General features: G+C 38.8%; 1 protein-coding gene across 1 annotated transcript in view; it reads right to left on the minus strand.

Annotated features, from left to right (window-relative positions):
• Positions 1-859: 859 nt before the first annotated feature.
• Positions 860-15,236, minus strand: part of LOC121951221 (activated CDC42 kinase 1-like) — a 34,180-nt gene continuing 19,803 nt past the window's right edge. The window contains 10 exon segments of the mRNA XM_042497472.1: positions 860-2,510; positions 4,589-4,719; positions 5,840-5,935; positions 9,315-10,526; positions 11,240-11,442; positions 11,445-11,672; positions 12,807-12,898; positions 13,074-13,268; positions 14,061-14,155; positions 15,015-15,161. Of these exon segments, the coding sequence (XP_042353406.1) occupies positions 2,504-2,510; positions 4,589-4,719; positions 5,840-5,935; positions 9,315-10,526; positions 11,240-11,442; positions 11,445-11,672; positions 12,807-12,898; positions 13,074-13,268; positions 14,061-14,155; positions 15,015-15,161 (2,406 nt within the window). The 3' untranslated portion in view covers positions 860-2,503.

Genomic DNA, 15,236 nt, shown 5'->3' on the forward strand with positions numbered 1-15,236 from the left:
ACAATCATCGAGATTTATAAATGAGAAACATGCGACTAAATCTAACGAAGAGAATCCGTGCGTACGCGCATGTCTTTGTGAGTACACACAGTTTAAGTCCGAAATCAACAAAAGTTTATGCAACTCTGCCCCTGATATAAAACGGGGAGAATAAAAGGCCCAAAAGTTTTCCGTGTTCACTGGCGAGGGCTCTGCTGTGACAATACCGAGTCAGAAAGTGTACTGTCACGTCCGGCAGTGAGTCCACGCAGAGCTGACACGTCCTCCCAATTTTAAATTATCGCCCCCAAAGCTGCTGACCGAAACATCACAGTTGTGGTTTTAAGTGATGATTATGGGACAGGATCTGTGCCTTGGGGTGAATTTTACTACGTTGCTGTTATTAGCTGCCAACGTAGTCTGCAGAAAATACCCAGCTGGCAGGAGTTTTCAGCTGATGCGCAGGAGTTATGTTTGGGCAAAGTGCTTAGAGGGAAGGAATGAGGAAAGACTGTATCTGGGCTGCAGGAAGTTTCCACTGCGAGGCCCTTTTTGTTCTGGAGCTACATGTGGCGACAGTCACAGATCAGCGTTTAACGCTTTTTGCTTCTTGCCCAGTAATGGCCATAACAGTCTTCATTTGTCTCTTTGTCTCATTGTGACTCTAATATATTATAATAATAGTATTTCTTAAACATTTTTATAAACTGTATGTTTATACCCTTTGAATATATATTAGACAGTTTTGTGGGTTTTTAAAAGAACTTCTGCTTCCCAGATCATCTGTTTCAATTAATTTTCTCGTGTCAGGTCAACATTGGGTGTCACCTTTAATTAGCAGAGTGCAGCACTCTCGTCCCTCACCAAACTATAAAAACCGTATTACATAAATGGAGAATATGATTGTTTTTTTTTCTTGTAGAGAAGTGTTTCTTTTGCAACATTATTTTTTGCATGCTTTTCCTCGACTCCACAGTTTTTCAGCAGCAAACAATTTTCATCATCATATCCACATTTGTCTTTATGACTGTTAAAGGGCCAAATTGTCTCCTGTGCAAAACGGCCTGGACAGCCAATTAGGTATTAGCTTTGTGTAGGGATGCACCAATTTACTGTTGGTCAACAAAGCGAATCCAGGCTGATACGGACGTTCAAACATTGGACTGTCTGCCGAGAAGATTGCATTTACCTAACGACAGTGGCCGGTGTTTTTTAATAATAACAATAGCAAACATGTTTAAAACAAAGAGATCTTTTCCGGGACAATGTCAGGACGAAAAAGGGCGCAGTAAGACTATGAAATCTTATTCATTTCCTGATAATGCTACAATATGAAAAACATATGAAATCGGCAGGAGAGCTAGTTAACATTAGCTGTAAACACCCGGTAGCTGAAATTAACAGCTGTTAGGGTTACACTGAGTTACACTGTGATGCGTTCAAGCTTCATTCAGTAAAAATAAGTTTTGGGCGAAGGTATATTATGTTTTCACGATGTGTACAAACGTAAGCTTGTGAATGTTCGTTTTCTAGGGCGAGAAACCTGAATAAATACAGCTGTTTGGAGGAAGAATCTGTTAACAATATAAAATAGACATTAGAGATTGATTTATATTATATTATATATAGTAAAGACTTTAAATTATTAAAAAAAATTCACAGGAAAGGTTATATCAAAGGTTGTGTAATAAATCTGTAAAAATAAATTCGAGCTTGTTCAAAAAGTGTAATGAGTAGCTGAGTGCGTCTTAAATAGTTTTTTTGGAGCGTAGATGTTTCCTTGGCACAAATGGAAGAATAAATAACAACAAAAACATCGGTATTGGCTCAGATTTTCACAATCGGTGCATCCTACTTTTGTGTTTTGTTGTGCTTTTATGTGGTAGATGTGAAATCTGTGCGTGCTACAGTATTTACGTTGTTGGCATAAACTAACAAAATACGTTGACCCTCGTGGTAAAGTATAAACGTATTGTTTATACTGTGCTATTTAACTTATTTTTGCCTCTTCAGACTCACTTTGAAACTGGCTTTTTTAAATAACGTTAACAAAGGTTCAGGTTAAAGATTCTCTCTGCAGTTGGTAAACAGTGTAATTGTGGCAGTGAGGATATAAGTTAATCCATCGGAGACAGTATGGTAGCACCCAGACCCTGTGGCTCTGTAGAGAACCTGCTAAAGTGACACATTTCAGGCATTGTGTCTTTTTTTTGGTCTCTGAACAACTTAGAAAAGGTGTTATATGACAGTCTGCTATGTCTTAATGCGTGCAAAAACAACTTACAGTCAAAATATTTTTTGCTGACAGGACCGTGTTAATTATGAGTGGGGTTTATGATAAAGTTTGGGATTTTGTGCCGGTTCAGTTAAAATGTGCTTGGTTCTTCTATGGTTAAATAACAGTCTTTTGATTGGAGGCGTGTTTGAGGCGTGTGTGTGAAAGGTCGGGAGCAGATTCACCTCCTCTGATGACGTTTTACTGAGTATGAAGTTCCACGAAGAGCTCAGCAGCTTCAGACTTCTGTCACCGTCTGCAAATATAACGAAGATTAGAGAAAATCATGAGATGAATGCTTAGTTATATTTGCATAAAGGGACAGTTAACCCAAAATACATATTTTTTTCTCTTATCTTTAGTGCCAAAATATGACTTTTTATTAGTTTTAAGATGTCTAAATTACATTCTATATTACATTTTACAGATATCTTTAAATAAAATTAACTTTTCATCTAGTAGAAAAGTATTTGTTGATATCAAGAATTAACATTTTGACAAGTGAGAAATGAAATGTAAATATATTTGATTTGAACTGCTACTTGTCAAAATTACATTTTAGATATATATTGGCTTGGAATTGTAACTTGGGCGGAAAAGCAGCTATTAATATCTACAATTGTTATTAAGCCGAGTGCCATGATTCCAGTGTGTTGGAGGGATGGCAGACGTCTCTACGGCCGATATCTCCACCATTCAACAAATCACACTGAAACAATCTGATAGATTAAAGAAAAAGGATTTTTATAAATATAATTCTATAGAAAAGATCAAAAAGCAGAAAACTTTCTCAGGCTAGCAGCCAAATATAAGTCTTAACATCATTAACGTAGCTCACCATCATGCATCATACTGCCGCCTGTCTCTCTGCTGTTTACTTTTTTCAGTCAACTTGCAGTAATTCATATTTGGAGGACGGAAAATCTGCAGCAGTTAGGCTAAACTGGGAAGAAGATATTTTAATGATGTGTTGTCCTAAGACGGATGTGACAGCGTTGACCTTGTGCCCTTATGTGTAGAAAAAACTACAAGAGACTCAATTTCCGGAGACAACGTCCAAACTTGTTATGAAAGACAAAATGTCACAGATTAAATATCCGGACCAAGTCTTAAAGAAATACTTCAACCCCCAAATGACCGTTTGCATTTCACTCACTCCGTCCGTCCGTCCATTTGTTTGTGTTATTGTTTGACTTTGTTTAATCTGAACTAACACTTCTAACACCAATGTCCCACAATAACTCAAACTAATTAACCAAACGAAGCAGACCAGCAGCTCTGTTGAGTTTGGCTTTGGAGAGAACAAAGACAAGTTTCACTTTCCATTCAGTCCCCCGTCTGTTTGGGAGGTACTGAGCATATGAGGATATATGAGACTTGGATTATACTGCACAAGCTGTGTTAAGAGTCTGAAACTGATGCTTTGTTATTTTGTTTTTCTGCTCTTAAATGTGGACTTTAATTTATTGCGAATTGTCTGTTGTTTGATTCTTTGTGGCAGCACGTCAGAAAAACAAAGTTTTCTTCAGTAATTCAACAAAACAATTGATGAGTAAGTGATAATCAAAGAGTTTTTTAGGGAGTTATCTTTTGGTGCTATGTGAAGTGACAGTATTTAATAAGTTGGATGGATAGATAATCATTGCTTGCCAGGAACAAGAGGGTTCGGTCATCAGCCCTTTGAAACCTGGAGCAACATCACTTTTATGTGATGCTTTGCAGAAGTTTTTAAACCTAAATATAAATATAAATTCTAATATTTTTTTAAAAAGCTATGTTAAATATTAAGGGGAAAATGGGAAAAGCTGGGAAAAACTATATTTAAAATGATGATTATAACATATTTAAAATTATGTTACAAAATTATTTTAATTTTCCATTTCTGTATTTTTTTTTCTTGAACCTTTTTTCTTTATATATATATATATATATATATATATATATATATATATATATATATATATATATATATAAATATATATATATATATATATTATATATATAAATATATATATATTATAAGCACATCTGTATCCAATTAACAGGTGTATTAAAGTAAAGCCCCTCAAATACTTAATAATTTTTCTTACATAAAATAATCATATTATTAATGTAAATACATACGTTGTGCTACATAAATATTTTAAATCAATGCATTGATTGACCAGTAATTACCCAGAAATCTGAGGTTTGTCTCTCTGAAGGCTACGTGAGTCACATGACACTCGTGCATTTTGAGCGTCCGTTGTCAGTACTCTGTCTGTTGTAGTGCATTAGTTTAAAGTTATAAATACTTTTTGGGAAGTCATGATTCAAAGCTGTGCAGTGGAGTACCTCTGTCTTGTTGTGGATCCATAGTTGTCTAACATCTGAGTGCTGGCCACCTCCAGGTTCCAGTCACACATCTCCAGCAGCTTTAGACACTCTGACCTGCTCCTCAGACCCAAACAGAACAACTGCTCCACCTGCAGAGAGACGGACAACAAACAAAGATGAAAAACAAGCGTTCAAAGAAGCCAGCAGGAGGGAGGGATGAGATGGGACAGTAAAGCAGGGTCACACTGTCAGGTACCGTTACAGAAAAGAACTGCATCTTTTTTTTTTTTTCCTTCATGTGAGCGCCAGTAAGCACATTGTAAAATAATCTCAGTCCTAATATGAGCTCAGCGTCTTGTTAAAACACACTTCTGTATCGTCTAAACTTTGCTGCTGCTATTAAGGAGCATTCAAGCGTTCCCTTGTGCCCACTGCCATCCAAACACATCTTCCCTGCTGCCACAGTGGTCCCAAACGCAGGCGGCTAACAGGGTGCTGAAAACTGCAGGAGACACATCAGTGAATCTAAAAGTTTTTATCTATTTATTTATTTATTTACAGCCGGCTCATCGCACCAGTAATGACCTGATTCTCCCTTAAGGTTCAACAAAGTTGCTCTCATCATTTCATGATGCGAACCAATAAAAAAAACATTCAGCAACTTTAAATGACCACCTGTAATTACAGGAGAGGACTGAAGGTCTGAACTGAGACGCAGCGATGTGGATCTCTGAGGACGCTGCTTCTCTTTTAGTAATAACAAAGCTGCGACATAAACGTCCACTTCAGAAAGTCTTTATTTTGATGGACAAGAATTATTAAATGTTTGTGGCCCTTACTTGGTATAAAGTCTCCTGTGATGGCTTACTTTTTTCAACAGTGTGAGACTAATATTGTTTTTTATTTGCTTCTGACTTTGTAGGTAATTTTTCATATCATATCCCTAAATAAGATAAGAATTTGATGTAATTAACTAATTTTCAACAAAGTTTTTCTGTTTTTTTACAAACTGATCGAAGCTTTATGAAAAGAGTTTTCTATTTCTTTTTACGCCTCACCTTCAGTTGCATTTTTGTCTTGTCCGATGGCTTTTTACTACACTTTGACAGTTTTTTGGGCTCCATACAAATCCTTTCTAAAAATGTTCAATATTGTGATCACTATGGATCACAGTGCAAGTGACAGATACAGGGAACCTGCTTCTTCAGTGACTGGCTGCAGTGCAGGAAGGTTTTTTTTTTTGCATACTAATACAGTAAATGTTCTCACCTTCAGATAATAAACAGCTTTCTGGACATTCCAGTTGTGGTTCTGAAGGGCGGCCTGGCACTCCTCTATTGTGACACCGTGAACTGCCTCCTGCACCTGAAACAATCACACAACATCGACGGTGTAAGTACCCGCAACATCCAACACCACTCATACTCCCCTGGCTCCGATTCCTCAGCATCGTCTCCAACATTTACATCAGGAGCACCTGCGCACGTGTTTTTTTTTTTTTTTTACTTTTATTTGGCACTTATCCAAGCTATGTTGTTTACTTTTAGCTTCACCTGATAAAAGTTGAATAGAATCCGACGCAGAGATTTAAGCATCGCTGTGTTTGAATTTTGAACATCTCTTCACAAACTAAATCATGTTGTACTTATTATATGTATGCAAATGCATAACCCCAAATACTTCATACTAGACTAGACTTGACTAGATACTTCACCCTCAAATGACCATTTGTATATCAGTTACTCACCCGGTGTAATGTTGAATCCGTTCAGTAAACTTAACTAAACTCGCGTGCCTCCCAACGAACGAGGAATCGAAAAACTGACATAATTTCTGATAAACTGAAGTAAAGGGGTTCCACATTTAACAACAGCAAAAACTATATCAAAACATCAGTTTACGAACTCTCCAACAATTTATCCAGTTGTATGTTCTGTACAATCCAAACACAACACAATATATTTTTGCTAAGACCTTAGTATTTCAAGCTGAACTAAAAAAAAAAACGTATTAATGAACTTTTCAAAGCCAGACTCCGCTGACAAAAACAGTAATTTTACCTGACTGAACTCAGGGGTTCTTGGTCTACTGCTGCCTCAGTCAGTGAGTTTCTTTATGTTATTGAGTGACGTTGGGGTTTTTAAGGGTTAGTTCAGATTTACCAAAGTCACACAGTGACATAAACAAACTAACTTTTCGAGGCAGCCTTAGACCAGCAGCTCCTGTGTTCAGTGAGGTAAAATTACTGTTTTTGTCAGTGGAGTCTGGCTTTGAAAAGAGCACTGATAAGTTTCACTTTGAGTTTAGTTTCCCGTTGGAAAGGACTGTCTGTTTGGATAATACTGAACATACGACTGGATAAACGAGACTTGGATTATACTGCATGAGTTGTGTAAGTGTTTGTCAACAGATGTTTTGATAAAGTTTTGCTGTTGTTAAATGCGGCCCCCCCCTGACTTCAGTTCATGAAGAACTGGCTGAGTACTTGATTACAGATGATCACTTTGAGTGGCGAGGTATTCCTTTAAGCTCAAACCATAAATACCTTACATAAACTTTGATATTCTTCACATTCAGTAGCAATGAAGGTAGTGAATAAGTCGTACATGTCTGCTTCTTGCATTGAACTCTTTGCAGTACAGTTTATTAGTGATGCCACGTTACTCTCTGCACCTCGTGCAGCCACAGATCTCAGTATCCACTACCAAATGCCAAGTGCCTAATCGATGCACAGTGTTTGGTGTTTCGCAGTGATTCTGACTCCAGCTCAATCAGGTTCAATCTGTGTCCGAATCAATTGGCCGGAAAAAAAAGAAACCAATCAAACTCTAGTAGCACGTCCTTTAAATTCAATTCCTAGCAAATATTAATATGGCCTTTGTCTCCAGAGTACACTGGAATATTTTTAAATAAGTTATGAGGATCTATAACAGTATTGCACTTTTGCATTGTGAAAGGAATGAAGAAAAAAGTGTTTTTATGCTGCAAAGTTTTGTACTGAAAGAATATTCGAATTGAACTTTGTTTAATTAGTCTGATTCTTTGGCCTTTATAAGTTCAGCTTTGATTTCAAAACGTTTTTGTGCTGTTACACATCAAGCATAATTAAGTTCCCATTATGACTTGAAGTTGAAAAGGGAGGTAATCTGTTCAATTATGACAGATTTCAGCTGTTAAATTTAACCAGAAATTGCTCTCTCTCAGTCTCTAACAGACACTCAACACACAAACTCACACAGACACATACACACTCAATTTCGAGCTGTGGCCTGAGTAGATGACTAATAAAAATGACCTTCTGTTGCCCCCTTGTGGTCAGAGTGTGAGCAAATGTAAAATCCTGTACACCACAGTGTTAATATTTAACTTCACATTCACCAGCTACATTAACTGTGAGAAAACACAAGTTTGAGCTGAGAGTATCAAATATGCAGTCAATCTGAACATTGAGCTGATATTCTCGCTCTTAGCTTTATCCCACCACAATGTAGCCATACTCTCTTATTCTGGTAATAGTGCTTTACAAAAGACAGTCAAAGCAGCATTTAAGGGAAACATATTCTTTTTTTAAACTTTGATCCTATTTCCCACGTTTTTCTGTCCAAATAGAGATAACTTTTTTGAAATTGGTCCAGTATTGAAGAAAACAGGCTGCAATGTAACCACTGAGGACATGTGGCACCGTCAATGTACGTCCACTGAAGTGTTTTCTTTTGCCACTGACAGGCTCAGATTATTAGTGTAATGTAAATGTCTGACAACATTAGAAAAGAGATGCCTACAAAAAAGAAATAAAGTCAAAGAAAACTGAAACCTCTAATTATCACTAGGATAAACTCAGCACGACACACTTTTACTAGCACTTTCTCTCAGATTTTCACTGTTGTTTTCCCCAATTCACCCCATGTGAGATTTCAGAACAAAATTTCTCCTTGAGCGACACTTGGTTACAAATAGGATTCGGTACTGATCTCACCGCTTTAACCAAAAACTTCATTACTACTGATCTGCGTTCTCACTCTGTTGGCTTCCCAGTGAGCCAAAACTATAGTGCAGATATGTTGTGGTTGTTTCGGCCTCTGGTCGGCTTTTTTTCTGTATTATTTTAGAAATAGCATAAAATTGCTGCTAGATGAGCAGATACACACATGCAAGCGGACAAAGACAGAAGATTAGCTCTATTCGTCTCTTTTTTATCACACACAGACTCTATGTGTGATAAGAAAAAAAGACAAACTTGCAACTGGCAACTTGTTAAAAAATTCAATTTTTGTTGTTACACAGAAAGTACTGAAAAAAGGTACCCTGCCATTAGGTAAATATTTGATTTATCTGTAGGGATCTTTTACATTAATTTTCTGTCTGAGCCTGTCAGTGGCAAAACAAGCACTTTAAAGGTCGTAGATTGATATAATAACGAATGCCCAGAGTGGTTAAATTGCAGCCTGTTTTACTGCTGTAAGCTGCAGAGCTCTCTCTCCATACTGGATTTAAAAAAAACTGTCTCCATTAGTCACTTAGACACAAAAACACAGGAAAATATGGTCCAGGTTGAAGTTTCCCCTTTAAGGAGGACATGAGGTCATCCAAGTATTGCAGCTGAGCGATCCATCATGAGAGAAAGCGAGCAACTTTAATTACTGCAGCGATAAATAAAACCTTTCAGAAGGTGATTTAAATAAAAAAAATATACAAACTGTATTTCAAATGTTGCAAAAAGCAATCCAAATATCTTTGACCTTACCATTTTGACCCTGTCAGCTGAGCTCCCTCCTCCGTCTGTCCTGATGCAGGAAGCAGTGACCGCCGCCGCCGTCAGCCCGTCTGAACACACGCGAGGGAGACTAACTGATGTCTTCATCCCTGACCGCGGCCCACCCAGACTGCTGTTATTGTTGGAGGAGAAATTAGCCTTCAGCTCTCCAGGCTGGACGAGACCCTGTCCCTGGGTGTGTCCCTGGAGAGTCTGGCTGCTGACCACCATGGGTCTGACGGTGGCGGTGTTAGCTTGCCGTAAAGGCCTCTCGTCCACGCCACCGGCAGGAAGGCTCTCCGCCTCCCTGAAGAAGCGGTCGTAGCGGTCGAGGTACGGGGGCCTCTCTGGCAGAAGGTAATAGTGGGTGTTACTGACTTTACGTCCGTCGCGGACGATGGGGAGGATACAGGGGCCCTTGCTGGCGGCGTCCTTCCCCTGCGCCTGGATGACTTTGGGTGCAGCATATTTAGGATCTGAGGCGAAGCTGTGTGTGGTCGGCATGAGTTTACCTGGAGAGGTGGAGAGGTAGGAGCCGTAGGTGTGTGTGGCGGGGCAGGAGGTGAGGGGCGCCTGCATGGCGGAGGGGCTGACGGAGTAGACTCTCTGCTGGGGGGAGCCCACCACCAGCGCCATGGGGCTGGGAGTCCTGGATCCTGGCTGGGACAAAGGGTCCCTGGGGGGGATTTGAGGTGGTCGCTCCTGTCCTGGAACTGAAATGTCCTCCGTGGTGTCAGCCGGCGTCGGCGACAGCGAGAGATCCCTTGACCAGCGGGCAGATGTGTAGTCGCCTCTCTTTATGGGGCGAGGGGGAATGGGGACACGAGGGGGGATCTGGGGTCTGTCCTCAGTGGAGGAGAAGACACTCTGAGCCTCATGAGTCTGTGGAGTCTGAGGACACGACACTGAGCTCTGAGACGGCGAGTTTGACTGTGCAGCACTTCCAGTCGGTACATTGAGCCTCCTCATGCACTCCTGCTGGAGCTCCTGGAAGATCTCCGCTGACTGGGAGAAGGAGGTGGACAGAGACTGGCCCTGCTTGCTGGGGAGAAAGAGGTTGTCCTCAAAGCCTGATCTGTCCGTCCCCCTGGAAACGAATGCCTCACCCTCCACCCTCTGTCCAGAGACGAGAGCCTCGTCTGGGTTTTGGACATCACTCTGCTCCTCTTCGTGCTGCTGCTCCGAGCTGTTGATGGAGCTCACCTTAATGAGGACAGAAGATTTACAACTTTATTACATTTTACTGTTCATCTAGTTAATATCAGAGCAGAAGACAAACTGACCTTTTCAGTCAAATGAAGTAAAAAATGTGCTGTGTCACTTAAGATTCAACGATCTCAGTCTGGGTCAATGTATTGATTCACTGATAAACGATCCAATAATGTCGATGCAAAGTAAAGATATCGATCCATTTCATCATCTTTAAGAAACTCCTTCATTTTAAATTCCCTAAAATTGTCGGTGTCTCCGTCAAACAATGTCAGGTAAAAAAAACTAGCTAAGAAAAAGCAGACCCTAGCTCGAAGAAAAATATATAACATATAAACATTTTTAACAAACAATATAACATTTTTGATAATTAAATATATTAATATTTAAATGTTTTGATAAACTAGCGATTACTTAAGTAAATTATAGCCATTTACTTTTTCAAATGGTGACCTTTATTTTACCTTGTAAACTACGATGACATTTAGTAAATTAAGTTACCCTTTATTTAATTATTTAAAATAAGATGATTTTAAGTAAAAATATTTAACATAATTCATGATTATTTTAAATAATGAATATTTATGTATGATAGCTATACTTTTAACAACTGGTGACCCTTTACATGACAGAGTTCCAACAAACATAATCTCATATCATGAAGAAACTAGTGATTTACACCCCTGATGTGTGAGATTCTCAGGTACCTCCATATCGTCTTCGTCTTGAGCTACATCGTCATAGGCCGGGGGCGGAGGTAACGGCCGGGCGTCCCAGTCCACCACTGGTGTCGGGTGAAGGGGGCGGGGCAGCGATCTAGACGGACTCTGAGGCGGAGTCCGGTCCAGGATGTTCTCTGCTTCCAGCGCCAGCTTTGCCAGCGAGGGAATCTGGATTTCGACCACAGGGAGGGGGACGGTGTGGGCGGAGGGAACTCCTCCCCAAAGTCAATGAGGGACACTTCGCTGTTGGGGTTGTGGCCTGACCCTGAAGTCCGGCCAGCGCTCTGTTTGGAGGCAGAGACCCACGCAGCAGGTTTCAGTTTCAAGCCTTTGACAGAACCCGTTTTCCGAAGCGATAATCTCTTTAATCCTGTGGAAGTCAAATCCTCGTCGTCGTTTACGGGATCATAGCAAGGCTCTGGAGACACAAACAACAACAGTTGTTACTTTACTGAAAAAAACATTTAGAGAGTAATGACACTGATCACACCACAAAACACTCCAAAAAAGTCTCCAGGTTCAAAGTTAGTCCTGTTGTGCACAGCAAGGACACTGCACACCTGTTAGAGGGACACAAAGGTGGAAAGATGGAGAATAATGACGTTAGGAAGGAAATTAAAAGTAGATGGTAGAATCACTGCAAAGACAAGCAAAGGAAGAGACAAAAAAATATGGGATGTACCTTTTAAGGAGTGGAGCTAGGAGGGAACAGAGAGGGCAGGAGCAATGGGTGAGGAGCTGCTGAGAGAAACCAGACTTACTCTTGATTAACACTGCTGGCTGAGGAGGGCGGGGAGGAGGCTCCTCTGGAGGAATAAAAGCAAATACCGCCAGTGCAAAAGGAGAAACAGAAAAAAAAAACGACAGCAGGAAATATTAGGGGGAAAAAGAAAGAAGCAAATGTCAGATTGCATATTAATGTTTTATCAACAAGTGTTAAAGAAAAGTGAAAAAAAAAAAATATTTGGTGGCAATTTTTCCAAAATAAGATCTGCACCGGCACACATTTAAAATTTAAACTCACAATTTATCATGTGAATGTAAACAAAACACAAATATATAAAAAATAAACAGCCTAACCTTTTAATGTGGAATCTGATAAATAGTATTGTGTGATTTGTGTCAATAATATTGATTTTTTTTTCTATAACATAATTTTAAAAATAAAATTATAGTAATTAGTAATACTATAGTAATTAAAGTAATAAACACAGTTTAGTAATTAGTATAGTTTTTTCAGATTTTTTAATTATTTAAAAAAAAAAAGTTTTTCTAACTCCATTTTTTCAAAATAATTTTGAGGTCATTCTCGTGTCACCTTTCACTTATTTCTTGAAATTTGTAGGACATTTCTTCCCTTTTCCCATGTTTTTTCAATAAAATCAAACCAGTTTGTTCTGGTTACAAACACAAACGAGTCTGGATGAGTGACGCCAACTAAAGACTTTGAACCAGAGATGGAGCGTGCTGACAGAGAGGGTTTTTAACGTTAAAATAGTCATCATTATAGCGTGGTTCACGTGTTTACAGTTTGCTTTTTTTTTTTACTCACTTCTAGCTCGTCCCGGTAGCTGTGTAGGCCGAGCACCGCTGAGGTCCACACTCAGGACATCAGGAGGGTCCATGGGATTACCGAGGTACAAACTGGAAGAAAGAGGGACACGCTTAATAACTGTAAATATCAAACACTGAATCAAAAAACTTTGGTGTTGGCAAATAAATTTAGTTAGATGTTTGTATTGCTGTGCTACTGCCATCTGTTGGTGAGAGTTTTTTATTACAACTCAGGTGACATTAATAAACAGAAGCTGCTCCTCACTCGTCGATCCTGTCAGGGAAGCCCCAGCAGCGATGAGGGTTGCTGTCTCCGTGTCCTGTGTGGATGAAGCTGTTTTTGAGCGGCCGACTGATGTCATGAGCCGACAAACCCGCTACTGATGTCACCACGTTTCTGGGGAACGGGCCGACCTTCAAGGTGCGCTTGTTTTGACCTCGCCACCAGTAGTTCTCTGCCCTGAAAGAGACGTAAAAATACGGAGGATGAAACATGGAGAGTCATCTGAGGGGCATTACCACAACATGCAATTCAGTATTTAATATTTTGATATTTAAGGATTAAGTTTAACCCTTTGAAACTTGAAGCAAAATGTTTTTACTTATAAAAAAAGCTACATAAAACTAAAACATGCCCAAAAAATAGGGGGAAAAAAGTTTTAAAAAGTTACAAGAAAATTACCTGGAAATAAGCAAGATAGAAGTTAAAATCAAATAAGAAAATTACCTAGAAAAAGTTCTAAAAATATATATTTTTTAAACCCATGAATTGCTTAAAATATTTTTCTATGTATCAGAATTTTAAATATGAAATTATTATAGTTCTAAATATTGTTTCTTAGACATTGTTTCACATTTTTTGATTATTTTCTTTTGACCTTTTTTTTTTTACCTTTTTTTTTTAAAAAAGGTAAAATTTCTTGCAATTCATGGGATGTTATGGGACATCCCCCATGTTTTCAAAAGAAATTCAACTAATTTGCTCAGTTTTCTAAAGGGTCAAATAGCTTGTAAACGGCATCTGAATGCAGCACAACAAAACTAATGTTGATCCAAGTTTCTAAGGTTTAATAGACTTTAAAAGTATTTCAATAGTGCACATAGATGAGCTCAGCAACTGGAAAAAATACTATTTAGGGAAAAGAGTTGCATTTTATTTATTTCACAGTATTTTTGAGTAATGAGGTTTGCAGGAAGGTGTGTTGGGTTACAGTTACAGATCTAAAGGTCTAAAACACCTCCTCACACCTACCTCCCCTCTATGATGGTGATGACATCATTGACCTGGATTTGGAGTTTGTCGGGCTCGTCAAAGTCCTGCAGAGCGCACATGTCTGTGGGCATGGTCTGAAAAACACACATCCAAAGACACAAAAGATAAAACACACACGAGACACCAAAGTAAAACGTAAAAACTGAAAACATTTCAGAGTGAGCCATGTTGTAGCTCGTCGTCTACTCTGCAGTAAATCCACCAGGTGGAGCTAAAAGTCCATTGATGCAATGAAACACTGCAGAGGGAGCACTGAACAATTCTTATTTATTCAATATTTTTAAAACATATTCCACTACAGATTTCAGAATATATGCACTAAACGTAATTTGTAATGTATTAAATTATATTTTAAACAAGTTGGATTAAGCTTGGAACACTGAAAACATTTTCAGGGTAATTTAGTAAACACTTGCTTTTTAAAAAGAAATGCAAACAAATGATCTGTCCTAGAGCAGATTATGTGTTGTTTTTTTAAATTGCATCCACCCACTCTTTAATTTCCACATTTTCAATGAACCGCAGTATCTTTTCATGCAGAAAGCAGTTTGCACTGCGACATCATTTTTTCTTGACCAAATGTGATTATTGAATGTTTTTTTTATAATTCAAACGCTTTCCAGACAGCGTCCTGGATGTATATGTCCCGTCTTTCTATAGTTGTGGTGGCAGATGCACAACTTTTACACAAACTGTTCCTTTTTATCTGTTTATGAAAGAAAGTGTGCTTAAATTGATTTTTAAAGCAAATAAAACAATACACTTACTATATTCAGTACACTACAAGTTTAAACTGTATCAAAATACTCGTATGTGTATTTTATATATGTCTCGCCTTTACTTGTTTTCTGATTACCATCAAGTGTCTTCTGCTAAACAATATTGAACACCTTGTATAGACAACATTTGGTGACCCAAAGTCTGCTCTCCTACCTCCAGCAGGAACTCTCGCAGGGCGACAAAAGTCGGTCTGTCGTCTGGTTTCTGAGCCCAGCACTGCAGCACCACATTATAGATGTCCTGCGGACAGTCTTCAGGCTTCGGGAGGCGTTCACCTTCTTTATCAATCTTATGTAGGATCTGGGGGTTTTCATTTGACAAAGGAAAGAAAATTAAAGAGGACAAATGAAGAATACAGAATTACAAGCCAGCATC

This window comes from Plectropomus leopardus, chromosome 12 (assembly GCF_008729295.1).
Source record: "Plectropomus leopardus isolate mb chromosome 12, YSFRI_Pleo_2.0, whole genome shotgun sequence".
Taxonomy (NCBI): domain Eukaryota; kingdom Metazoa; phylum Chordata; class Actinopteri; order Perciformes; family Serranidae; genus Plectropomus; species Plectropomus leopardus.